Raw genomic sequence first — 27,706 nt, 5'->3', positions numbered from 1 at the left:
AAAATGGTGGCATTATAATTGTAATGTCTTCCCAGAGGAGACACTGATCAAGCATCACTTACAATACAAGCATCACTTACAATCACAGGCCAATATTTATTAACGCACTATTTATTAATGTGGAAAGTGCTGCATTACTATCAAAACTACTCAACACATCAAGACAGCTTAAAAGAATTGTCATAGCTCCTATGACTGCGTTTGGAGGGGAATGGACTGGGTTCTGATGATTCTTTTCTCTGCAGTAGCACTCAGAGGCCCATATCAGATTGAGGCCCCATCATGCTACGCGCTGTACAGTGCAAGAGAGAGTCCCTGCTTACAGTTTAACTTCAGACAAGACAATCAGCTGGTGCAACAAGCAGGGTGAGGAAGGGAGGCCAAGGTGATTGGTGGTTACATGGGTTAGATACATGCACAATTTTCAAGTTTGTGGCCTCTCTCTCTCTCTCTCTCTCTTTTTTTTTTTTTTTAGAGACATTAGCAATGTTAGGAATCCCTGCTGACCACCCACCTCGTCATTATGAGTTGGCAATTGCTGTTGGCATCACTGTAGAAGTAGATCTTCAGGGGGAATCTGAAGGTGGAGAGGATGGTTGCTTTGTGGATTAGTTCAGGGAAGGTGTCATATACGCAAGAGCAAGCAAGGAAGAAAGCTGCCTCTTGTGCATAGGCAAAATGGGTGATAAAGTTAGACATCACTGGTGGAATAGAGTGGTGGTGGGAAATGCAGTATGATATAGGAGCAGATATGTAGTGAGGAGCTAAACGGTAAGCACTAGAAGCTTGTATTTGATACACAGAGGACCAGAGGAGCTAGTGAAGGGACTCAAAGAGGTATGATCAGAATAATAGCCAAGAAAATGATCTTAGAATGGACTAGAGGGGAATGGGATGGGGTCAGAAAGGCCAAAGAGGAGCAAGTTGAAGTAGTCAAGACAGAGGTGAAAGGGACCTAGGCAAAAGTTTTAGCTAGACAGAGAAAAGGCTGGTTCTTGGCGAAATGACAGTCCTTCAATTACAACCCTGGATGTGTGGGGCTAGAGAGAGAGCTGAGTCAAAAATAACAACTATATGGCCTGGGTGAGTGCCTGGAAGAAAAGTGTTGCTGCCAAAAATTCAGGGAATAGAGGAGACAAGAGGACACGGTGAAAGCAAGGAAGTTCAGTTCTGGCATGTTCAATGAGTGAGACATCCATAAGGAAAAGTCCAAGAGAGATGCTGAGATTCGAGGGTAGAGGGAGAGAGACCGGTCAGGGATCAAATGTGAGTCAGCAGCAAGATCGTAGCTGAAGTCATGTAAGTGTGTAAGATCTCCTAGAGAAAAGGTGTAGAGAGAGAATAGAACAGAAACTTTTGTGACGCCTACCAAAATTGGGAGAAAAGAGGAGAACTCCTCATGATAATGAGACTGAACAAATGATTAGGGAAGTGGGAGAAGAGTCGGGAGAGAACAGAGTTGAGAAAAATGAAGGAAGGAAAGGGAGAGGCGGGCACATTGAATATCAAAAGCCACTGAGATCTCACAGAGAAAGAAGATGAAATAGAGGCCCTGAGGTTTGGCCAACAAGTGATTAGAGACTTTGGTTAGAGCAGTTTCAGCGGAGTCAAGGGGGGAAGCCAGACTTAAGAGGGCCTAGGATGGAACTGGAGAGAGGAACTTAAGACAGTGGTTGTAGAAGCTTAGAGATGAAATGGAGAAGGTACATGGAGCAATACTTAGAGAGGAGCTGGGGTCAGATTGTTGGGTTTTTGGTGATGGGGAAGCCTGACTTGTATTGTAAGGGGCTAGAGACTTGCTGAGAAGGGGTGGGCAAGTGGGAGGAAAAGATGTTAGGAGGCAGGAAGTCTCAGGTTATTTCCACTTTTGTTCTTTTTGGGCATTCTATCTAGAAGCAAGAGGCATTTCATTTTCAATGTATCCTTGCTCCTCCCTGAACTCATATTAACTAGAGGACTTATTCCAAGGATCTGTATTATGAAATCCTTGTAATCTGCTACTGTGCAGTGCCTCTCATTATCAAGCTCAATCTAATAATGAGTGGTCACCACTAAAAAGTCAACATTTGTTCTAGGTTTATACACCAATGTACGTGAGATAACATGGCTACTTCCTTTCTAGGGTTGTTGCGCTAAAATCTTTTAAGTATTTACAATTCTCTGGGGACGCCCTACACGAAACATAGGGAATCCTTTGAGAACTGCAAATGTTGAGATAATGCTACTGTAAAGATTGCAAGTACTGAGGTAACATTATCTAGCCATCCGAGGCAAAACTCAGAAAAAGCTCTGTCTCAGCACATTTATAAACAAACCAAAAAAAAAAAAATCAGACTTTAAAATGTTTAAATTTAATAATTAATTTGGGGGGGGAAATAACACCATGACATTTGTCAATCAGATTTCAACCAACTATCCCAAGGGATGCTCCTTTGTGCCTTTAGTGAGTTGGGGATGCTAATCACAATCTAAAGGTAAGCACAAGATTTTTGTTGCCAACATGATCTTAACCCTTGGTAAATAGCAGTTAGGTTACATCTTCCCAAAACGTGGCTTCCAGTTACTGTGTTCAGACCAGATTCCTTGGAGATGTATCTACCTCTTAATTCATTGCCCATCGCTAATGTCCATTGCCCATGTATTTACCAGGTTATTCTCAGTTTAGGGTGAAGTTGTGGAATCTCAGATATCTCTGTGTGATAGATGCTGGCAAATGTATTTGAGTCAGAAGAGTGATAGTCTTTACATATTAATAGTTTCATAATTGACAGGGCAGTTAGATAAATAACTTCATCTTATCTTAATGGGCTTGCATTTAATCAGGCAGAAGAGCTTTACAGAGCACATGATTTGCAACAGATACATTTATTGACATGACTACAAATCACAGGAATAATTAAAATAATTAGTAACACCATGAACTAAAGTGTAGCTCTTTCAGTAAATCTTGGACTTAAAACCTACATTAAATATACCATCACTGTATTAACTTCGGGAGCTTTGGGTGTCTTTTCAAGTTCTTTCCTTTCCAAAAACCTGAGTCTTTCAAGCAGAGACAGAGGACCAATATCAGTGGGAAGGCAACAAAATACATCAAGCGATATTTAGAGAAAGCTGTATTATTGTTATAAACTTCCAAGGTAAGTGAGCAGGCATCAGGAGATGGTGCACACACCACAAATAATTTGGCTGCTAGTTTATCTTTGCAAGTGTTTAAAACTAGATGACAAAGTATAAAAATATGAAAGCCAACACCACCATACACAGATGCAAAACAAACTGTAGAGATGAAATGGTGCAGGCCTTCTACTGCTCAGTGCTTCCAGCTTTGAAACACTGTAGTCAGGAAAAATCTTCCCCCATTTCCACCAACTCATATGGGATGAATTTCTTGGCAATAAGGCCATCAATGTGGAACAAACTTTTCAAAAGCTCAAAAGTTAACCTTGCCCTAAGCTCTGATCAAACACTGAAGGGGGTGGGGGGAGGGGGAGGATGAAAAATGTTATTTTAACATAGTAACTTCTGCTGACAGTGTTTGTTAAGTGCTGATAATGTTTTAGCTGCAGATCACTCACCAACATAATGGAGAACATGTATAAGAACTAATGTCTTTTCATTTACCTAAATATGAAAATTTATTTTAATCTCTTTAAATCTGTTAATTTTAAAATTGATCTAGTCAAAGTCAGATTTTCTTGGTACCCTTTTCTTCATAAATTATATTTCCCTGTTTGTAGGGTTTGGCTAGTTATCCTTATTTTTTCTAGGCATCAGGATTTTCATTCACTTCCCCTTTTCTGTTACATTTCCATTCAATTTCATAAGGGCTAGAGAGTTTTGTTTCATTAGTTGACATTCCAGAACATATTTTTAAAGGCGGATTGCTATAAAAATGCAAGGGGTGCTGGTTACCTAATTGTGCAAGTCAGATCACACACCAGTACTGTGACTGTGTGTGTAATTACTGCAAACTGCACTAATACCAGCTGGCATGGAAATACAGGGGCACATTTGTACATGGACCTTACCCTGACCAATGTCACAAGCCTCCTTTTAAAAACTGAGTCTGTCTGTATTTATTTGATAGTTGCCATCTTAGCTGACATCAGGGATTGAACTCCAGACCTTGAAGCTAGACAGCTTTACCTAAAGAGCCAGGTTCCCTAATTGGCAGCTGTCACATTCTCTGTGGATTGACCAGAGAGAGGAAATGTAATGAATACTGAACAGTGGGTTACTTTTACGCTGTTATTTATGTTTAATGTTAAATCTCTTGCACAAATCTTAATTTATCATTTATTAACCAGGAGTAACTAAGCAAAATGAGCTGAGCTGATGTGTTTTGATTTTAAAATCAATATTGCCTAGAGGAACAAGAACAAACTCAGAGAAATTCTTAGATTTATAGCAGAATTGTCCCTTACAATCTGTGCTAACTACTTATGCTAAACAATCTGTTCCACTTTGCATTTTGCTGAAACATTGGGAGTTCCTTTCCCAGACCTGAAGAAGAGCTCTGTGTGGCTCATAAGCTTGTCTCTCTCACCAACAGAAGTTGGTCCAATAAAAGCTATTATCCTCACCCATCTTGTCTCTCTAGGTTTATAACTGGCAGATTGAGGTTAATTTATAGAGCTGCCTTTGTTGTTTGAACATCTACGCATAATTGCCACATGATGTGTTACATCAGTACCAGGTCCAGCAAGGGACAATGACTTGGCAAGCTTCTCCCACACTGTCTCACAATGCACCACAACTATACTTTAAAAAAGGGACCATCTCTAAAGACTGGGCAGTTGTGTGTGTGAAAAGCAAAAGACAATTGTAGTCTAGTCTCTTTCTCTCTGTTCATTCTATTCTTCGCCTCTTATCTGAAAGGCTAGCAAGGCTGCCAGTTGGGACATTGGCTTTAGTGAAAATGACATCTCTCCACCAGACATTGGGCTTGTGCAGAATGAATTGAGCTCCACTCACTCAACATTCGGCAGATATAACAATTTCCAGGGTGGAAACCTCAATCCGCAAACTCAATGGGAGTTTCGCCACTGACTTCAATTTAATCAGCTCAATATCTACCAGAGCTGGATTTGAATCAATGACAGAGATCAAGGGCTCTTCCACAACTGATCTCTCATCCTCTAGGTTTAAAAGTTAACAGGGTCTGAATTAAACCTCAGTGAATAATGTAAAAAAGGGAAAACTGTCCCCAATCAACCAGCCAGTCACCAGCATTTCCCAGAGTGAATGCAAAGCATAGGGACAGCTGCAGATACAGATGTGGTTTTGCACTTATATGTAACATGACTTATCACCTGGTTACTGGAATACTCCAGGTTGGCACTAGACAAATATTGCACTGCATTGCCTTCTAAAAAATCTGGATTCGTTTCTGAACATGTCAGACAGCTGATCTCTACAAAACCCATCTCCATAGCTGCCCTCTTAAAGCTATGGATGTCTGATGCTCTCAAATCTGAGAGAACAAGTATAATATTCTCTAGCAAAAATAAGAGCATAGAGTTAAAATTTTCAAAATGCCTAAGTGACTTAGGAGCCTACGTTATTGAAAGTCAGTGGGATTTGGGCATGTTGGAAATGTTAAAAAGCCAAATGAGTTCTCAGGTCAGCAGCAAAAACAGTGTAAAATCTTTGTGACATCTTAACAAGAGAGACACCAGGAGCTCGAATGGCAAGGTCAACAATGTGGCAGCCAGTTCAAACATCAAGCTGAACCGTGGGGATGTAAAGAGGCAGCTGGAGGATGCTCCACACTGCCCAAGGGTTAGAGCAATTTATGGGATATTCAATTCAAGGAGCAAGTCAGGCTTGTGCCTCGCTGTCAGGATCTGCTCATGCAAGGTGCTGAGTGTGCTTAACTCTCACTCATCTCTATAGGAGTTGAGCTCCCTAAGTATCTTGGAGGAAGCACTCAGCACTTTTCAGGATCACTGAATTAAAGAAAGAACTATAATTCCTATTGGACATTTGAAGGACGCTAGTTTGTTCTTTCTCTTGTATCATCTGCTTTGGTCTGTGTAGAAGGCTAGACTCTCTTTATTCCCATCCTCTCATTTCATGCAATATTGAGCACTGGCTTTAAACACATGCTATATGGACAAACTGCAAGAGAAGTCAACTGTTCCAGAAGGTAGGCTTTACACTGAAACAAGCACAGTCCAACAAGGCTTACACTTGCTTTATGTACTACAGCATCACAAGCAACAAGTGCCAGGAAAATGACTTGTTTCTTAGGCTTTGTGTTCTATTTGTTGTTCACAATAGATAATGCAAAAGACGTGCTTTAATAACTAAAAATTCTTCAGGGTTCTCAAGGACTTTCATCCACTTTGGTGACCTCAAATAACTAAATGCTTGGAACGCTCATTGATCTCTTTTTATACTCCGTTTACTGGGGTGCAGGGTAGTGAGAAACACAAAGGTGAGTGCTGTGTTTTGCAAAGGTGCTGACCACCTGCTGCACACACTGCAATCAGTGGCAGAGATCGTATCATGAATGACTTGTTCAAGGCTACACAGTGAGTCAGTGGCAAAGTGGAAATAAAACCAGCCTCCTGCTCTAGCCTTTAAAAAATATTTCCCATCCTCCACATGAAGTTCTGAATAATAAACACCCATAGCACATGGAGTAACAGTGAAATGTTCAAGAACTCAGGATATACTTAAGCACATGCATAAATCCATCTTAAGCATGTGCTTAAATTTAATCTTGAATAAAGATGTGTTCCTGAACTGAGGCTAAGAAACAGATTCAGACTCATTAAGTTAACAGGTGAGAGATGTCCTGAATTTCCCTACCATGCACAGTTGACACAGTTAAGCACATGGAATAAATCAGGATTGCTAATGATGCTGAGATTTTTTTTCTGAAAGGTGATTTTTTTCCATAGTGAAATAACTCATCTCTAACTTGCTAGTATTAAAAACTCTTTCTACAGCTGCTAGTGATTTAATTTATTATTGCACTTCCAAGGAGGCAGATGTTAGCTGTAAAATACACATTACCGTTCAAGGACTTGCTTCAAAAATATAAAAGGAAGGAGATACAGGCCACAGAGCTTTTGTAGATTGTAGCTTCTGTTATTCTCTTTGGGAGATGCACATCAGAAAGTGATTACACTCAGTGCAGACTATACTGTATACCTGTCATGTAAATATATTTTTATTAGAAAAAAATCCAGCTAGGAATTTGGAGAACTGAACTTTACTGTTCTTTCTGCAAATTCTGTAATGAAATGATATCCATAAAACAAATCGGTTGGGAAAAATCAGTAACATGACTGGACTTTTTCTGCATGATGTTGTAAACATCTGTCATATGGTGGTGCAGGCGGGGGAAAGTAACATGTTCTTTCAGCAAGAATAATTTGCTTGATTACTGATAACGAGGAAGTAATGTAGATATTCAGTGATACTTCCAGAGATAGTGAGATCTTCCAGATTAATTCCCTAAATACACACCAGCAGAACTCTCTCCTGATTCTATTACCTGCACTAAAATGTGTCCTGTTTTCATTTATTTTGACTTCTCCTGAATATAATGCAAAAGAGCACATATGCCAAAAAAAGGAGTGCCCAGGCAAAAATTAAAATTATAATTGAATAAAAGGTGAAGCCAACCAGCTGCCCCTCATCCCAAGTCACAAAACAACCAACCACAATCAGACCAAGCTGATAGCCCTCTCCCATACAAACAGCCAACACAAAACCAGGAGAAATTTGGCAGTTCTGTATTAGTGTTGCTTTGAGATTTGGGGTTCTAATTGCACAAAACCGAATACCCTTGTCTCGCCCCCTGTCCTGCCCCTCCTCTGAAGCCCTACCTCTGCCCCACCCCTTCTCCGAGTCCCCACTCCTGCTCACTCCATCCCCCCTCCTTGTCGCTCGCTCTCCCACCCTCACTCACTTGCTCATTTTCAGCAGGCTGGGGCAGGGGTTTGGGGTCCAGGAGGGGGTGAGAACTCTGGCTGGGGATGCAGGCTCCAAGATGGGCCCAGAAATAAGGAGTTCAGGGTGCGGAAGAGGGCTCTGGGCTGAGGCAGTGGGTTGGGATACGGGAGGGGGTGGGGGTGTGGGCTCTGGAGTGGGGCCAGGGATGAGGGGTTTGGGGTACAGGGGAGCTCCAGGCTGGGACATTCGGTGTGCGAGAGGGGGCTCCGGGCTCGGGCAGGGGTGTGGGGTGTGTGTGAGGGCTCTGCTGGGGGTGCAGATTCTGGGGTGGGACTGGGGATGAGGGGTTTGGTGTGTAGGAGGAGGCTCTGGGCTGGGACTAAGGGTTCGGAGGGTGGGAGGCGGATCAGGGCCGGAGCAAGGAGTTGGGGCACAGGGGGCGTGAGGGCTCTGGCTCGGGTTGCGGGCTCTGGGGTGGGGATGAGGGGTTTGGGGTGTAGGAGGAGGCTCTGGGCTGGAACCAAGGGGTTCAGAGGGCAGGAGGGGGATCGGGGCTGGCGCAGTGGGTTGGGGCACGGGAGGGATGCAGGCTCTGGGCGGCAGCTCCTGGAAGCAGTTGAATGTCCCCCCTCCGGTTCCTATGCGGAGGCACGACCACGTGGCTCTGCGTGCTGGCCTGTCCGCTGCCCTGTGCCACCCCTGCATTTCCCATTGGCCGTGATTCCCAGCCAATGGGAGCTGCAGATCCGGCACTTGTGGAGAGGGCAGTGCACGGAGCCCCCTGGCTGCCCCTATGTGTAGGAGCCAGAGGGGTGACATGCCGCTGCTTCCGGGAGCCGTGCGGACCCAAGGCAGTCAAGGAGCCTGCCTTAGCCCTGCTGTGCCCCTGACTGGACTTTTAATGGCCCGGTCAGCACTGCTGACCGGATCCACCAGGGTCCCTCTTTGACTGGGCGTTCCTGTCGAAAACTGGACATCTGGCAACCCTACCCAAAACTCAGAGGGGACTAAATTTAAACCAATATATATATACACACACACATATATATATTTGCAAGAGCCCATGCGAAAGAAAAATGCTAAAATACATTCAGTATTACTCCCAACCCACAATAAAATTGTTCAAGCAAAGACCAAAACCAAATCTGTCATCAGCAACCCTGTAGAAGCATTTGCAGTATATACTGGAAAAGTTTGTTATGGAAGCCAACATCAATTTGATTATTTAATATTTTGTAATTGTCCTTCTAGCTTATGTATGTAAAAGCTACTGGACTTTTCAAAACAGCCCTTAGATCACATAATGAAATTACTGGTTCCATTAAAGCCTTGTTGCACAGCTAGTGAACATCAACTTTTACAATAGTTTTCAAAAACCTGGCCAGGGCCAGTTTGGATGCAGCTGGTCTTCATCACTTCTCTTGTCTCATGAAGTCATTAGATGGAGGCTTAAGCATATTAACTTTGTTTTTTTAAAAGAGGAGATAAGAGACACAAGGACTGTTTTTCTTCAGCTAGCAAAAGAGCCAACATACCCGAGCACCTTTCTCTGGAAAACATTTGCAGCCCGCGCTGCAATCTCGACCCCCACATGGTCCGTTATAGGATTTCTTCCCACCCTGTAAAAGAAAAAGAGGAAAAACTGAGTAACCAGACCCTTCTAGGCATCTGAGATCCTTCTCAGTCAAAATGCTGTAATTAAGAGCTGGTTCATTTCATTTCGATGATCTACATTAGTCATGCGGATTTGTTTGACATTAACTAGACGGGCTAACTAACTTGTACCTTTTAAGCAACTGGCTCATTTTCAGAATCACTGATCATCTCAACATGAGACAATGTCTTTAAAACTGCTAGAGGAAAGACAGATTTATAAGCTGGGCATGATCATGCAAGGTGCTGAGAGCTCTCTAGACCTACCAAGTTTCACTGGAGTTGAGTGGCTTGGGATAATAAACACCCTACTAGTTTAGGATCATTCTTTGGAACTAGAGCTGTAGCTGAACCAACCTCCCGCATCCAAATCCCACAGACCTTGAGACAGTTTAGACCAGCCATCCCCCAATTTTTCCTTTTGCACACCCCCTTGCCAGTAGCAGAATGTGGCCGCGCCCCCTGGGCTGGGAGTGGAGTTGCGGCTGGGCTGAGGACCGGAGCCAGCAGCCAAGAGTGGGGGCCAGAAGCCGAAAGCAGGGGCTTGGGGCAAGGCCGCAGTTGCAGCTGGCGGCAGAACGGGATTGGGGACAGAGCAGGGCTGGGGGGCTCTGCCATGCCCCCCAGATATTCCTTTGCACCCCCTTAGGGAGGCACACCCCACAGTTTGGGGACCACTGGTTTAGACCCAGATCTGACCTTTGTGGCTCATGCCCATCTCTAGTTGTAACTAGTCTCAGTCTATGAGCTAAGCACAAGAGAAACTTACATTTTTAATAGAAAGGGAAAAAAACCTTTAGTACACAACAGACATAATAGTGTAAGGAGGAGAGTAAGAAATGTAACAGCTTGAATGTACTTGAAACCTGGGTCATCAAATGGCATACTACATGTCCTGGATTGAGAGACAGAGCTGACTAAATACCAGCTCCAACCAAAGAGCAGATCTTCCTCCGATTAGGTGACTTGGAATTTTCTTGTTACATTTCCAAATAACTATATATCACTAAAATTTCATCTATTATGTTTGCTGCAATGGAGAAATGCACTTTTCAAAGAATAAGTTATACAACAGTTAAACATGCCATTTGCCCCTCTAGTGACTAGTCCAGAGGATATCTAGAGGATAAAAAGCCTGCTATAGATTCCTGCTACTGATAGCTGGAGTGATAGAGGTCCATTCTTAAACCCTTCTTAGAATTCCTAATCCTACAACACACACATCACAATCTCAAGTGTAGATTCTGTAAACCATTAATCGTATAAGTAAAGATTTGCAGAACGTGTCCCTAAGAACAAAGAAAGGACAACTGGGTGACTCGGGTCAATGTAGGGCAGAGTTAAGGTTATATGGATGCCCTAACTGTGCATTTCCAAACCATAATGCGTTTGGATTGTTTATTTTGGGGATAACTACAATATTCTTATAATTTTTTTTATCCCAGGCTCTTGATGTGAACTTTCCAACTTACCTAGTTTAATGTAGTGTTTTGTTTGTGTTTTTGGGGGGGGTGCACTGTCTGGGAATTAACTAAATAAGTTTAGTGGGACTCAACAACCCTTTTGCCCTGAAGGTTCTCCCTCCAGCTCAGGATTGAGGCACATTGCTGCATCGTTGCAGGAGAGGTTTGCAATGCCACTGACAATGATGTCCCAGTACTAGGAAGAAAATGAGCACTTCATGGGTCTCAATCTAGCACTTTCAGGAGCAGTATATTCATTCCATTCACAAAGAAAAGGGGTTTTTTTCCCCCTGTTTAAAAAAAAACTTCCTTTCTCTGATGGATGTGCTCAAGTGAATGATGCAAAGGGCAGTCTCCAGGTTTTGAAGTGCTGAATGAAATAACAGCTTCATCCCCAGATGACCAAGATATGTATCAAGACAAGCCCAGGCTAGAGTCAAACATTTCCCTACTAAATGCATTCTTGGAAAATATTTCTGAAGCCTTCAAACTTTCCTAACACCTGGAGCATAAGGAAGGAGAAGAGAAAAGGTTACACAAGTAAGCTTCTCACTGCATCTTCGAGAATCCTCATTAGGATTTCTCTAAACAAAATGTTGCCAGAGAGGGCAACAGTATCAAGTCCAATACGAGGGTGATGTAATGCATTTTTCACTGAAGACTATTTTTAAATAATAAAACTGTATTCAATTGTTAAAATGTTGATGATCGCATAGTTACTTTAGCAAACTACTTCTTACACAGGGTGGAGTGAGCCTATATTACCAAAGAGATGTAATAGCCAGCTACACGTTTTCTTGCCCTGGAGGTATGTTGCCTTGTACTGCAAATCAGTTATTACTGAGTCCATGCAATTGTAGGTGGCACCAATTCTAAGGGGCTGTTCCGTTCTAGGGCCAGTTCCTGCAAAGTTCTTGCACTTCCCACTGATGTCCTAAATGTAGTAGGACATAAGGCCTATAGGATCCCAGCAGCAAAAAGAAAGGTAAAGCAAATCAGACAAATTGACAAGCCACAAGAGCCAGTACAGGAGGAATCCTGATCCAGTCAGGAGACCGGGGTCAGGAAACAAAGGTCAGTTTACAACAACCAGGAAAAGGCAGAAAAAGAGAGAATCTCTTTGCAAGTCAATGGGATGCACTCCAATTAGGCAGCAACAGCCTTGTGTATCCAGCTGCATAATGTGCAAAGACATGGAGGAACCAGACATATCCAGGTTTTCATCTATTTCAGCCTTAGTTTTTGTGATTGTTTAGTTTCTGTTCCACCCTCTGCATGTCTAGTCTTTGCCCCAATAGCCCTTTGAGCAAGCGTGCACTTCCTGAGGTCCCATCTACTTAATGTTTTAGTTTTTCTCCCAGGTGTAAGTTATGCAAGAGAAATCTTTTTTTATCATAGGCATGGACTCTTATCTAGTCCCAACTGCAGGCGACTGGACTAGGCAGGCCAATTATTCTTTCCTAATTTTGTGTTTTTCCAAGTAACTTTATTTAGCATATGAACCTGTGTAAGGCCCTAATCCAACTCCCAATGAAGTCAACAGAAATCTTTCCACTTTCTTCAGTGGGAGCTGGATCAAGCTGTAATTGAGGTTTATTGCATACAAATATTAACCTGAAAAATTGGTCTGTGTTTCATGTAAAATGGCATGTTTGCACTGTATTTCTAAGTTTCCTATCCTGGCAGGAGGGGTCATTCTACTCACTTGTGAATGAAAGAATTTAAGAAGGGAAGAAAGCAAACTAAAACTAGTTGGCTATGGACCAGGTGTTACATGTCACAAGTATTTTATTTAGGAGAAGTAGCTGACATCAGACACTCCCAGGCTGCTTAAATAGCAAATGGCCATGCACATAATATTTATGTGCATAACGTTAAAGGTCTGTATTTAACGTTTTAGAATGAATCCATCGCTTCTGAAACAAATCTTTCATACATTTTTCACTAAAAGTGAAAAAAAACCCTAATGTACAAATATAAGGCTCATTTAAATATTTATAGATGGCAGTTTGAATATGTAAGTATGGGCACTCCAGGCTCCATGTGTGTGTGTCTGTGTGTGTTTATATTCAGGGAGAAGATCTTTCCAACTGTTCTGCAATATTAAATTTCAAGTCTGAAACTAACAAGGACTTCTATGAGGGAAACAATGCAAGGGCTAAAGAAAGAAGGGTCCTGAACATAGTGGGAAGTACTGAAGATTATAATAATATTGAGTTAAGCTCTTTGAATATCAATGACCAGAAGCAGTTAGTTTTTTTAAAAATAGTGTAAATGTTTATTTTTCCATAAAGAATAAAACATAAAAATTAAAAATGGGCCAGATTCAGACTTCATTTATACTATACCCATTTAAATCTGCAGTAACTCTTTTACTGATTCCAGCTGAGTTACTCCAGATTTGCAACAGTGTAGCTGAGATCACAATCACAATCTGGCCCATAATGTAGAAAGAACATGTCGTTTATTTAGGATATGTCTATGAAAGTGAATAATTATTTTAAAAGCCATTCAAAAAACAAATACTACTGTAAAAACATAACATTCCTCCTGTTTTTGGTATATATCCATCAAGCGTGTATGTATAATTGATTTAGTTATAAAGAATCTGATCCAAATGGAAATCTTTCCATTGACTTCAATATGCTCTGGAACAGGTCCAAAGAAATTAAAGGAATATAACAGCTGGGATGCCACAAAGCATGCCATAGACACCGTTCTTGTGCAGCCTCACCAAGGGATTGTAAAAAAAATATACACAATTATTACATCACCTTCAAAACCAAAAAAAATTATAGCTACAACGTGGAGGGAAAAACCCAGCAAATTCAAGAAGTCATTTCCTCATAGAGCATTGGTTCTCAGCTTGGTTTCTGTGTCACAGACAGGTTTCAGGGAGTTACAACCACCTTCCTTTTCTTTATGGGAGGGGTGTCCCAAGTTTTTTCTGTTGTAACATAGCATCATGGTATGGGAAAGGATGAGAACCACTGACAAAGGATGAAGACTTCTATCAACCAGGAAAAAGAAAACTACATCTCAATGGAGGCCAAATGGCTGCAGAGAATACAGATGAGGAACCAGCAGCAGAAGAGGCTAAACCAGTTCAAAACCTACTATAAACACCAGTCTATTAGAGAATCAGTGGTGGTAATGGACTGTAAATTGGTAGCCTTCTACCAAATTGGAAATGTGGGGAAGCAAAATGGGAGGTGTGAGGTGCTACAAGACTAGAACACCTCTGTTCATAACAGGACATGAATCTCTGATGGGGGGGGGGGGGGAAACCCAGAGGATGGAGAGAACCAATATTAAGTCTGGCAGGATTCACCTGAAGAGAAGTAGTGAGCATGAACTCTCTCCCTCCCTCTCCTCCCCGACTTATTTCCCACACTGCAACTCTACAACCTAGTAATTATATTCCTGAGTTTGCAGGAAATGGATCGCAATAAAAACTTCTGGAACCTGCAAGGCACCATATTTTCCAAATAGCTTGGGGGTCTTTCTATTTATTGCTGATTAGTAATTAGAATGTTAAATATACAGTACAAGACATTCCATTAGCCTGATATTTCTCAGTAGAAAAACCTAACTAGATTAGATAGATATACTGTATACCTAAATGTTTTAACTATTTGCCATGTGAGCAACTTAAGGCTACTCTGAAAACCTTAGTTTTTCTCATTTCCTAACTTTTAAGTATTTAATATTTAAATTTTATATTTATAAAAATATAAATAGTTCATTTCTTCCATTGTTGTATTAACACAGTTTTAAGTATTACATTTATATATATGTGTTTGACCCTGATCCTAAGAACTCTTGCCCATATGATACATGCCATTCTTCATGTAACTAGTCTTACTGAAGTCAATGGGCCGGATTCTACTCTGTTAAACTGATGTAAATCCAGAATAAGTACACTGACATGAATGCAGATCTTCAGGATAAAATCCATAAAACTGTGGATGACTGTTATTATTTATTATCTGTGTTGCAGTAACACCTAGGGGCCCCAGATCTCGACCAGGACCCGGCTGTGCTAACTGCAGTACAAACACAGAATAAAAACACAGTCTCTGCCACAAATCGTTTACAATCTAGTCTCGGACAAGAGATGTGGCAAGCTATTCACATTGCTCAGAAAGGCCATAAGTGATCCAGTTAAAATATTGCTATGTCATATGCCAAGCAGATTCGTATGTTTGTCAGAAGTCAGAAGTAAATTGATAGTCTTGCCAATCCAGCTTTGTGTAAAAACAGTTGCCAGGATTTGCTGGCATCAAAATAGCCAAACAAGTGGGAATAAAATTACGTCTGTGAGCAAAAATATCAATTAAATTACAGTGCAAACAGAAATTAATTCTGTGAAGGACTCCACGGTGCCTGAACTCATTTCAACTTTCCTCCTGGGAGAGTCAAGAGGGGAGCCCCAGCTTGTCCTGACTGCTCAGTTCTTTTTAAAGGACGCCAACTCCACCTTTTGAGGCAAGTGCCTGCCCATCTGCTGGGCTCCAGCCAAGACCTGAAACAAAATCCAACCAATTTTACAGGAAAACACACAGGGGAGACATCCTGGCTCCACTGAAGTCAACAGCAAAACTCACATTGAATTCAATGGCACCAGGATTTCACGTGGAAGAGAGGGGAGGGGGAAATCTCTTTGAGGCCTCTGTTTTCAAAATCAATACGTTTCTCCTACAAGTTGCTGAATATTTGTAAACTATAAGCCGGTGTCAAATTGTGTTGAGCATGACAATTTTTTCCCACTGGATCTAATGGAGTGTATAGAGCCCTATTCCAAATTACGGATCTATATCACAGTAGATTCCTACCTACACACCAGCTCTCATATATGGTATAGACTGAGGGTACATCTGCACTGCAATCAGAGATGCAATTTAGCTAGCTCAGGTACCAACAGCAGAGAAACTGTGGCAGCAGAAAACTGTAAAATGGATTATTAGCCCTTCACCCTGAGTAGCACCTTATTTCTCACATAGTCCAACTGAAGCAAATGGGCTATTTGCCTCCAGGCACTGCCGCAACCAAAATATTCAATAATAACAATGGTTATTTGATGCCAGTAAGAAGATCAGAATCTGGCTCTGAGCAAGCAGGCTGCTCAACTCTGCTGATATTTTCCAGTTTTGTTGGTAGGTTACTATACATCTTTTATTCTGAACAGTTGATCAGTCAATACATGTGTGGCTAAAACCAAATGGTTTATTTGTGGCCTACATCAGCAGGGCCAAAATACAGGGGGGAGGAATAGCTCAGTGGTTTGAGCATTGGCCTGCTAAACCCAGGGTTGTGAGCTCAATCCTTAATAGGGCCACTTAGAGATCTGGGGCAAAATCAGTAGTTGGTCCTGCTAGTGAAGGCAGGGGGCTGGACTCAATGACCTTTCAAGGTCCCTTCCAGTTCTAGGAGATGAGATATCTCCATTAATTTTTTTCTTTTTTTTCATACAAAGCCACCAGTGTAGCTTTTTATATGGGGCCTATTAAATGTGAATTTGTAACTAACTTACTAATTAATGTTAGGGTTCACCACCTTGTTAGACAAACCAATTGCCTCACACATTTTCATTCCTTTCATAGAATGGCAAATATTTTAACTGGCAGCTCAGGTTAAATGAAAGATATTAAAAGAAACTAACCCTTAGTCAGACTCAAAGGACACAAAGGGCAAATACTGGTCCTGTTGAAGTTAATGACAAAACTCTCATTGACCAGAGTCCCCTCCACCTTTTTTTTTTTTTTTAAATGTGCTATTGTACTGTACTGGAATTTCACTTTATGTATGCATTTATTATAATTATACAAATTCATGTGTTTTTTAAAAAGGCCAAAAATATAGCTGACCCCTATAAAAAGATCAATTGCTGATGAGTTCAGTAATACAATACATTGTGTTTTCTGAGGAGACAAAATTTCCCGTTCATTTACTAAGGCTTTGGGACAGATCCTGCATGCCATACTCATCACAGTAATTTTTACATACACAGTCTCACTGGCTTCAATGGCCAATGGGACCATTCACCTGATTAAGAGTTCTAGGACTGTGCCCTTGACACATCTGTCAAAGTTCAGCCTCTTAGTTCTGTTGGTTTGATTTTCATGCCAGCAACCTACCCCATATCTCATTTAGAACATCTCTGGCGAATTGCAGCAATTATATCCAAATGATCAGACTCCTCTCTTCTCAGAGACTTGCTGCTTTAGAACAGGCAGCTCTTTTGCATCACTGAATTAGATGGATGTGATCATCATAGGTTTAAATTATCCAATATCCACATGCTAGGGTAAAGCAGTTTTCAGAAATACAGTAACTGCTGGGATTCAGATTTAGTGCTGCCTATCAGGTGATAAGCGTTTTCTACTGCCAGTACCAATACAAGTATTTTATTCCCATAGTATCAGCATCCTTCTCCTCCTCAAATCACAGTGCAATGAAAAATATATCTTTTAACCATTGGACACTGGTCTAGGCACATCACTGGAAGAAGAGTAATAAAATGTTTACAAAAACCTATTAATAACAGCATCTCAAATAGTATCACATGGCTTAGAGTCTCAAAAGCTTTATCCTAGTGGTTAAACACTCGGAATGCTTCTTCATTCATTCCACCAAGGTCTCTATTATTGGCTGCAAAGTTGCTAACATAGCCCTTGTTCATCTGCCACAGTGAAAACTGGTCTCTTCATCAGAGTTCACCCTCTTTGCTTGGTTTTAGGAATGTTGAAGTCATTCTAAGAAAAATCTTCCTGACATAGTTAACTGGGCCAACTGTTGCATAATTACTACATGTCAGAAAATAAGCAGCCTTATACAATACAGAATTACCACTTATATAGTCAGTGTTATGGCAAGAAACACACTGCACCATGAGCTATCATAATTTCTATACAGACAACATCCATGCCTGAAGCATTTCCTGACTTTTAAGCCTTGAATATTAGCATGCCTTACTGCGTCCAGAACCAGATCCTATGAACCAGACTCTATGAGTTATATTAGATCATTTAGAACCTTCACAGTCCAGCAAGGACACAAGCTAGCCAAGAAATAGTTGGTTTTGTTGTTGCTGCTGCTGTTGTTGTTTCTTCTATACCTTAGAGTTTACACCTTCTTTCTTAGGGGTGAAATTCACGCAGAATATTGCGCTGGTCCTCTGAACTATTTAAATACTTTTGGCAGGTACGTATGCATGCGTTAGAGGGAGTCCACACATGGGCAATGAGGGGAGCCTTTGATTCCCTGCACACTAGGGGATGTGGGAGGGAATTCTCCATACAGGCCTCATGCAGGCCAGTGCATATGGAAGCATGGGGGTAATATGCTGGGGCATGTCCTGGGAACAATGATTATGCAAATGCATTACCCCCAAAACAAGGAGCTGCAGAATTACTGCAACCCATAGTGTGCAGAAGGGATTGCCGTGGGGATGGAGTGCTGGAGCCATACACCTTGACTCCAGGTTGTGGGCGGAAGAAATATACAGAGGATTTGCTTTAACCCTTGGTTAAGAAACTGCTCCACTAATGAGGGGCTTTTATAATGAAATAGGTTCTCTATTAGTAGCAGAAAAAGACAATGTAAAATTTACCTAAAGACAGATTTCAGGGACACATTCATGTGTCACCATAGCATGTAAAGCTAAAAAACACATAACGTTCGGCCAGAACAAGACTGATTCTCCATTATGATCTGGCTTGCCCTCTGCCTGTCCTCTCTTCACTCTCCACTGAAGATGGGTTGGATGCCCAGTGTGCAGGGACAAGGCGTTGCCCCAGTTCCACAAGTCTGCAGGGCCAGAAACGATGCCCCAGGATCTCAAGATATGATCCTGGGAATCAAAGTTAAATAAATCATTCATACCGTGCCAGTTCACCAGTAGATTTTTTTCTGCACAACTGCCTCAAAGTCCAGATATGTTATACTTGCCTAATGGCTGTGACACAAACAACCTGACCAAACCAGATATATAGTAACCAACCCCATCCAGAAAGAATTAAAAGATACTGATAACACATATAACAGACAGCCCCAATGGGAAAAAAAGAGAAGGAAAGTAGGACTTTGCAGAAGTATTTATGATGGAGCAGGGAAACGCCTGCTTCTGCCCAGCACCACCTTATATAGGCGGGCCCCTACCATGCCTAGCCAATCCAAATAATTATAAGGAGAGCTCTGGATTAAACCAATGGCAGTTCTTCTAAGAAAAGAGAAAAAAAAATCCCTAATTTAGGATGTGCACTCTCCCATCAAAAGAATTGCTATTAGACTCCCTTTCAGTTCTGTATTAATATTTAAGTTCTATAGACAGTATGTCATGTCTTCTTAGAAGGCTGTTTGATACTATATCCATACAGGCTGAAGATGTGTTCTTAAGAGAAGTACCACTCAATAACGGCAATGTACTAGCTGTGTTTTCACCACTCAACATGCAGTTTAGTAGCTGAAACAAACTACGCTGATTTGAGATAGCAAGCACGTAGCGGTCGGTTCTCAACTTGTAGACCATGTCCTGATTTGCTGGGCTCATGCTCAGAAAGGGAATTAGAAACACGGGAATTATTTTTGCAAAAAGCCCGTCATTACTCTTCTCATTTCCAAATGGCCCCAGGTTCCAGTGCCACAGCTGAACACGGCTTTCAAGTCCCAATGCAGATATCGCTCTCCTACGTTATCATCTCTCTTCTTAAGCCATCTTAAAACCTGTCTCACTTCTTCTTATCAGCTGCCAAGATGGAAGCACAAACTTCAATAACTGTTAAGCATTTGCAAGTAGCATTATATTTCACAGTCATAAAATTCCCAGACTGCCAGTGCATCGTATCCAAGCAGAACACTGGGTTTCTTTGCTACTCAATATGAAGCTAAGGGTTTCTTGATGAGAGAATGGTTGTGTTTTCTTTTTTGGGGAGGAGGGAGAAATCTTTCACTGTAATAAGCTTTGTAGGAGCATAACTGGATCACGATCTGTCAGACTTTATGTTGCAAGATACCATGATTTTCAAGGCTACTAAGGCTTAATAAGCATAAAACATTGGTCCATCTTAAATTACAACCATGAAGTCCACATTTGAACCAAACAAAGTTTTCCAAATTGGAACCCAAACTCTTCTAGAACAAATCTGCAATTCAGTAGTCAAGTGGTGAGTCAGGTTTTACCCACCCTCTAAAAACCTTTTATCCTAGATGGTTCCTGGGTCTTTGAACCACGTATGTCTCTAAGTTGTATTCAGGTTAGAGTTCTAGCTAATGAAATGGACAATTGAAAAATTCACCATTGCGGAACAGAAAATGTAAGTGTGGCTAGTCGGACTTATCGAGGCCTTGTGTGCTTGGCTTGCAGCATGGGATAACTCCACTCATTTACTTGAGTTACAGTTGGAATAATTCAATTATGGTGGATATTCAAATACTATAATCAACATGTGTCAGCAAGTTTGAAAAGATGATATCAATTGTTATCTGTGTTTCATATCCAAATGCACTGTTTCTCAATACCTGTGGACTACAAAGACTTATGTTATAGAGAAAAGAGGCAATAGTGACCATTTTCAAAGTGAAAAACCAGGACATCAGTTGTGAGATGGCCCATAGGAGACAGCCTTGGAGAGGTGACGGTGGTGCTCATAGCAAGATATGGCCAGCTTCGAAGTGGAGAGGAAATTGTGCATGTCCTTCCTTGTCGTCTCCAGAGCCAAGCTTCCAGTCCTTCCCTGCCACCCTGTGGATTTGACTCTGAGCCAAACCATCTCTGATGTAATTCCATTCACTACAGTGGAGTTACACTAGGGATGAATTTGGCCTTCTGTGTGTGGAACAGCTGGTTTGAGAACTTGTGATGGATGGTGTGACAATGTGGCAGGCCTAGAGGGAAAAGTGGTCCTTAAACCATTAATGTGTTCAGCTAGTCTAGTGTCAATTTCACCGGCTCAAATGTCCAGCCAGTATGCATAGGTTATGAAAACCAGGACAAAGCACGGGTTTTTGTAAAACTGACAACATGGATGCTCCCTGTTCTTGGGAATACCTGGTCACCTTAATCATTAAGGCACCTGAATAGTAACTGCTTACACCCGATCAAGTCAGTTCTGCCTCCACCTCCCTTTCTTTTCTGCTCAAATCATGTCTAGTCAAATCTTCCAGCTACTCCAAGCCTCCATGTCTTCGATACTAACCTGTTCTGAGGAAAACTGCCAGGTGTTTTCTTTCATGTTTTAACTCTTGTAAACCCACTGCACTGCCTGAATCTACCACGGCAGCAATATCATTAAAGGAATTCCAACAACTTAGTGAGGCATAACTTCCTGCCTCTTTCTGAAATACACTGACTATTTTGCACTAAGGAAAGCTGTGTTATTCCAAGTGGTTTTCTACTGGATTTACATTTTGTGCAAATCTTGTCCAAAGAATGAGATCAATCTGTATTTGAAATATTCAAGGTCCCTTCCTTTTGCAGGATTTAAAACGCGTTGCTGAGAGTATGGCAAACCCAAATAAACGTGGAAGATGTATGACTACAGTACTGAAAATATCCTGAATATAGCTTTCCTCCATGATTAAGTAGAAAAAAGGATTCCCAAGGTAGCCACTGATACCGCACACTAAATATACTTGGTGGGGGAAACGGGTGGGGGGACAACAAACTTCCCCTAAGCCCAGCATAACATGGAACAGTAATAAAAATAACTTGTATCACTTCGAGAAGTCACACTGTTTTGTCTCAGAATAATTATCAGAGAGAAATCTTGGAATTTAAAAGGTTTGAGTGTCAAATGAAGGACACGCTAAGTCCTGGTTTCACACTAAGGATCATTTTTAGCATTAAAATGGCAAAAAACTTAGTTTACTGTTCTTGGAAGGAAAGCTTTCAGTTTGGGTGATTTGGCTAAGAATGTATGAAAACTTGCACTACGGGGGTGGGGTTTGTTTGGAATACAAGCAATCCTTTACAACCAGCTATAAGAGGGATCAATTTATTGTTCTGAAATCTGTACTGAATGGTTTCATGCAATACATTTAAGTCTCCCAATTCCACATTGCCAGATTTATTGGTAACCTCAGTTCGGTGACTCGGATGTCCACTCCATAAAGTAAGAGTACTACCGCTTTACAAAAAACTAATGATTAATAACTGAGTTTATTTTATACTTTTTTCCGACAAGAGAAACTGATGTCTCTGAAGTCCAATCATAAATAATGGAGGTTATAAGCAGATCAGTTATGTATTTCCATTTATATATTAATAATAAGCTCTGCCTGTCACCCAAACAAATGGTTATGGTTGCAGCATTAGTCTGTTCAGGTTACTCATATACTCAAGCCTAGATTAAGTTTCTAAAATAGGTCAGTACACATCAGATGCAGACAGGGTGGAACTGGCTAGGAACTACTCCCACGTGAAGGCATGGTTTAGTTACCAAACTATATGCCCCAAAGGAATAAAGTCTACCCACCTTTTTCAGTTCACATACAGTGTCTAAATAAAGGTCACTACACTCTTTTCCTTGGGGCACACTAGATTAACAAACTCAATCAATTCATTTTTTTTCCAATTAGCCTTTCATTTTATTTTTAAAGACCGGAGTTCTATGTGACAAATCACAAATGGATCAAAATTACCAAGGCAGCTGAAAGTCTACATAATTATAGCTTATCTAAATAAAAACATATGTAGTCATCTCCTGGAACAGTCATAGAGCTATGAGTTAAAGCACCATTTTGAGTTTGTGGACTAGGCAGATGCATGTCAAAGCCTAAAGTAACAAAAAATGATTCATGGTTAATAGAAGCCGCACAATAAGAAGTAATCAGTGGCCACTGCATCATCTTCAATCTACTATAGTAACCCAAGCTATCCTAGAACTCATTTGCTGGATTCCTTTCTCCCCCTATTCCATACCCTTATCTGTTTACTTTCTATCCCCACGTCTTTCTTTTCTTTCTACATGCTGCCCATTTTAGGGTCTGATTCAGGAAACACCAGGCATACGGCATGATTGTACATAACTGAAATCAGTGGAAGTTTGCCACTGATTTCAGTGGGAAAGGATTGAGCCCACAGTGATTACTACCATGAGCAGTCCCATGGAGCATAGACAGTAAATTTTTCAGGGCAGGGACCTGTCCTATTTTAGTAACTTATTCTGTGAAGCACCTAACATATTTTGAGTGCCACTTAAATAATAATGTGATTAGAGAGTCCCAGATGAGCACTTTATGCCCAAACCTGGATTTACTTTAAGAATGGTATAGTTCGGTGGTTCCCAAACTTGTTCCGCCGCTTTTGCAGGGAAAGCCCCTGGTGGGCTGGGCTGGTTTGTGTACCTGCCGCATCCGTAGGTTTGGACTATCATGGCTCCCAGTGGTCGCGGGAGCTCCCATTGGCCTGGAGCAGCGAACCGCGGTCACTGGGAGCCGCGATCGGCCGAACCTGCGGACGCGGCAGGTACACAAACCGGCCCAGCCCGCCAGAGGCTTTCCCTGCACAAGCGGCAGAACAAGTTTGGGAACCACTGGTATAGTTCATTATGGAATTACCTCTGAATTCTTAAGATCTTTGGGGCTGAGACCGTCTACTACTCTGTGTTTGTACAGTGCTGAGTACAAAGGGACCCCATGCTTGGTTGGTCCTTTGGCACTACCAGAATAAATATGATTAATTCTAAACAAACTTTATTAATTTTTTTTAAAAAAGATCTCTACAAAGCCTACTACACCATCATAGACAGAAAAATTACCTCATTTTGGTGCCATCGGGCCAGAATATATAGTTACTTCTCTCAGGACTGTCTAACTAATATTATGGACCTGATTTTCCCTGCTTTGCACCCTGTGTAGTCTTGTACACTTGTGCCAAGTGGGTGTAAGATGCCACCAAATCAGTGGTATAATCTTACACCCATGCTTTACTGACATGCATGACTACACAAGCTAAGGAGCAGTGGAGAATCAGGCTCTATATATTAATGAGAAATAACGAATGGCAAATATGGGTACGATCTTAAAACTGTGCACACCCTTAACGGTATTATTGAGAAGGTTGCAAGCATATCACTGACAAAGCAAACAAAATAGCCACGTTGGTCTTCTGCGTCCCTACAACCCAGCAAAATAAAAAGTTCATAAAGGGCATGGCCCTACAATCCTTACTCAGTCCAAGCTCCCAATGAAGATGAAAGGGCATCCACCATGGACCCAAACAGAGGATAAAACTGATGGTGACACAATAATGTTAAGCTACTAAAAGTGAATTATAAATACAAAGTACAGGCAAAAGGAGGAAAATCAAGAAAAGTAAACTATGTTTAGAAACAGTGGAGAGTATCTTTTGAGATGAATGATGCAAGCATGCGTCCCTGATAGACAAATAAAAAATGGGCTTTAATTAAAGTGAGGTTCTCACTTTCCCTCCCCTGGACAAAAAACAAACAACAAAAACACTCCACATTCTGTGGCAGTTAAAGCTATTTCATTGATTCATGGATTCCAAGGCCAGAAAGGACCACTGTGATCTTCTAGTCAGACCTCCTGTATAACACAAGCCATAAAACTTCTTCAAAAGCATCCCTGGAGCATCTCTCTTAGAAAAACACTCAATCTTGATTTAAAAATGGTCAATGATGGAGAAGTCACCATGACCCTAGGTAAATTGTTCCAGTGGTTAATTATCCCCACTATTAAAAAATTACACCTTATTTCCAGTCTGAATTTGTCTAGCTTCAGCTTCCAGCTATTGGATCATGTTATACCTTTCGCTGCTTGACTGAAGAGCTCATTATTAAATATTTGTTTCCCATGTAGATACAGATAGACTGTAATCAAGTCACCCCTTAACTGTCTCCTGGTTAAGCTAAATAGATTGAGCTCTTTGAGTCTATTACTGTCAGGCATGTTTTCTAATCCTTTAACCATTCTCATGGCTCTTCTTTGAACCCTCTCCAATTTATCAACATCCTTCTTGAACTGTAGGCATGTGACAGGGTTCTGTTAGCAGCTATACATGGAGCCTTTTGGAAGCCAGCATCCTTGTCACTTTGAGCACCCAGGATACAGGGTATGATTTGAATAGGAGAGGGTTTGGAAGGTTAGAAGGGATTATTTGCTCCTGAGAGAACCTGGTGAGCTAATAAAGTAATTAGCTCATCAACTGGATAAAGACACTTGTGAAGGTACCCTGGTAAACTGTGTATGCTGTTTAATACACCCAGATGATTTACCAGCCAGCGTTTCCAGGAACTGAAGGGAGGACCTGTTTACAAGGCACTACAACTGGACACAGTATTCCAGTATTTAAGTAAGTCCTGCCCAACATCATGATGATAATCTTATATTTAACGCACATTTAATCTCTCATTGCTCTACAAATTTAGATGTGATCCTGCAAGATGTTACTCACACAAGTAGTCTCTACTAGAGCCAGGCAGAAGCTGGAATTTCGATTCCATGGGAAATTTTGCATTTAAAAAAAGGTCATTCTGATTTGGAACAAAAAATCAGAAATGTGAAATTTCCCGTGCAATAGAAATTTTGAAAAATTCTGGTCCTACTTTCCTGGCTTGGTGGCAGCCCCAAGGGCTACCAAGGTACTAGGCATGTTTCTGTCAGAAAACTGCCTGGTTTCCTTCAAAATCAACATGTTCCCATGGAACATTTCAGTTTAGATAAATTAGCATTTTCTGACGGAAAAACATTCTGTTGGAAGATTTCTGACCAGCTATAATCTCTACTCATGCTAGCCACCCCACTGAGCGTGCCAGAGTTGGACCTTAAATAGATCCACAAGCTATACAAAGGGATCACTCATCCACCACTGTCATACAGATACCTGTGAGGTGAAATATGGAAGCTATAGTGGGGCACAGCACTGAAACACAACAGCTCCAAGACATGTAGCAAAGAAGAATACAGTATTTCATTTTGAATCTGCTGGTGGCAGATGGGCAGAACAACACAGAGGCCTAGCACCTCAACTCTTACCGCAAATAGCTGTGGATTGTCAATGTGATCCCTCCCCCCCCAGCCAAGTATCATGCTGGTCTCTACCATTAAGCCATTCTACAATAACTGTAGAAGCAGAGCAAAGCACTACCATTTAGAGACCAGAGAGCAGACGCTCTCTGTTTTAGGCTCTGGCAGGGATAGGAGGATAATCCTGTGTTAATCTGCAGTCATCCAACTGGTAGTTCAGGAGAGTAACTGACTGACTCTTGAAACAGCCATTTTCAAATGGACAGGAGTCTAGTGGTATGATCAGGAGGCTGGAACTCCCAAATTCTAATCCTGGATCAATCTGTGTCCTTGGGCATATTACTTAAATAGAATCTCCTCCTAATATAGACATAAACTGGACACAAAGTCACCATAAACACCCACTGCACTCCTAATTTCCCCTTCAACCAGGATACTCTTTATTTACTTTTAGGGACCCATTCCTGGTCTCTCTCTTTCTTTAGGGCTCCACACAGTTGTCAGGGGGGAGATAATCCCCTGACCCCAGTGATATGAAGGCCATCAGGTAACGATGATCTAGGAAGGAGGCTGTTTGGGGAACGGGGTGTTCATCTGCACATGATCTGCGTGCTGCCAGTCAGTACTTCAGCCTGATGCTATGGAGGGATTGCCACATCACTTTAGTATCCCTTGGGCCTTTGGACTCTCTTGGCAATTGGCTAGACATGTGTGGAGAAGACGTACATGGCAGTGAGAGGAGCTTTACTCCAGGGCTAAGGATTTTGGATATAAGACATTAAATGAATCAACCGTTTCCTCAGTTATCACAGGAGATTGTTCCTCTTTTATCATACTTTTAACAGGCCACCATCCATCACCACACTGGTGCAGGAGCAGTACACATGCTAGGTATTTGATATGGGCAGCTTTCAGAGTATTCTAGTTTTCTAGGCAGCTCTTTCTTTCCATCCTTCTCTGGGGTTCTGGCCTCATCACAGAGTGCAAGCAGGAACAGTTCCCATTTCATGCCAGAGTGAGGTCCCTTTCCCTCAGTCCACATGAAAGAACCAGCCTGCCAAGTGCCTCCCATAGAGCCATGAAAATGGATTGCTCAAGGATCATGTCGATTCCACACAGTGAGTTCACTGCTACAGTACTTAAGCCACATTGAAATTAAACAGCAATTTAGGAGACAAACAAAGATTTATTCCACACCCGGGGCAAGTCTGTTGCCATTGTTATATGCCCCCTCAGCCTCTTCCCTAGCGTTAAGGAATAACGAGAGGTGAAGAGAAGAGAAGATGTAAACTCAGATAAACAAGATTCAGGGAATCGAATACAAAATGTCAAAGGAGATTTAAGTAATTCCTTTACATAACCAAGTGTTTACTGGAATGTTTGTACCTCATTTAATTTATAGTGACACGTTTAGAACAGAACAGATCACTTTTCATCTTCTGCAGACGCTGCAAACTTCTGCCAAGAGAAAATGTACAAACTCTGTCAGAGGATAATCTTACCTTTCTGGAATGGGAAAGGATGGAATTCCTTCTTAAGATTTATCTAGATTAAACAGAGCAGAGCAGGTGCAGCTTGATACAGTGTTAGATGGGATAAGAGTGCATTTTGCCAAGGAAATAACTGATTAAATCTCATGTGATTTGTCTCTCGTTCATTTTTACTGAAGAAACCAAAAAAGGACAAAACTG

The 27,706-nt window shown here is 41.5% G+C and overlaps 2 protein-coding genes across 8 annotated transcripts in view; one reads left to right on the top strand and one right to left on the bottom strand.

Annotated features, from left to right (window-relative positions):
- LOC135973540 (uncharacterized) overlaps positions 1-27,706 on the top strand; it is a 904,472-nt gene that overhangs the window by 532,053 nt on the left and 344,713 nt on the right. The window lies entirely within an intron of this gene.
- The window catches only part of COL4A6 (collagen type IV alpha 6 chain), a 192,536-nt gene that overhangs the window by 108,485 nt on the left and 56,345 nt on the right, over positions 1-27,706 (bottom strand). For 6 of the 7 annotated variants that reach the window (XM_008170050.4, XM_008170049.4, XM_065557286.1 and 3 more), the window contains one exon: positions 9,447-9,530. The exons of the other annotated variant lie outside the window; for it this stretch is intronic. In XM_008170050.4, the coding sequence (XP_008168272.2) occupies positions 9,447-9,530 (84 nt within the window). The remainder of the gene's footprint in view (positions 1-9,446; positions 9,531-27,706) is intronic. 7 annotated transcript variants of the gene reach the window in all.

The sequence above is a fragment of the Chrysemys picta genome, chromosome 9 (genome assembly GCF_011386835.1).
Source record: "Chrysemys picta bellii isolate R12L10 chromosome 9, ASM1138683v2, whole genome shotgun sequence".
NCBI classification, from domain to species: domain Eukaryota; kingdom Metazoa; phylum Chordata; order Testudines; family Emydidae; genus Chrysemys; species Chrysemys picta.
Note: the sequence above shows the minus strand (reverse complement) of the source record. Positions and strands in the feature narration are given on the sequence as shown.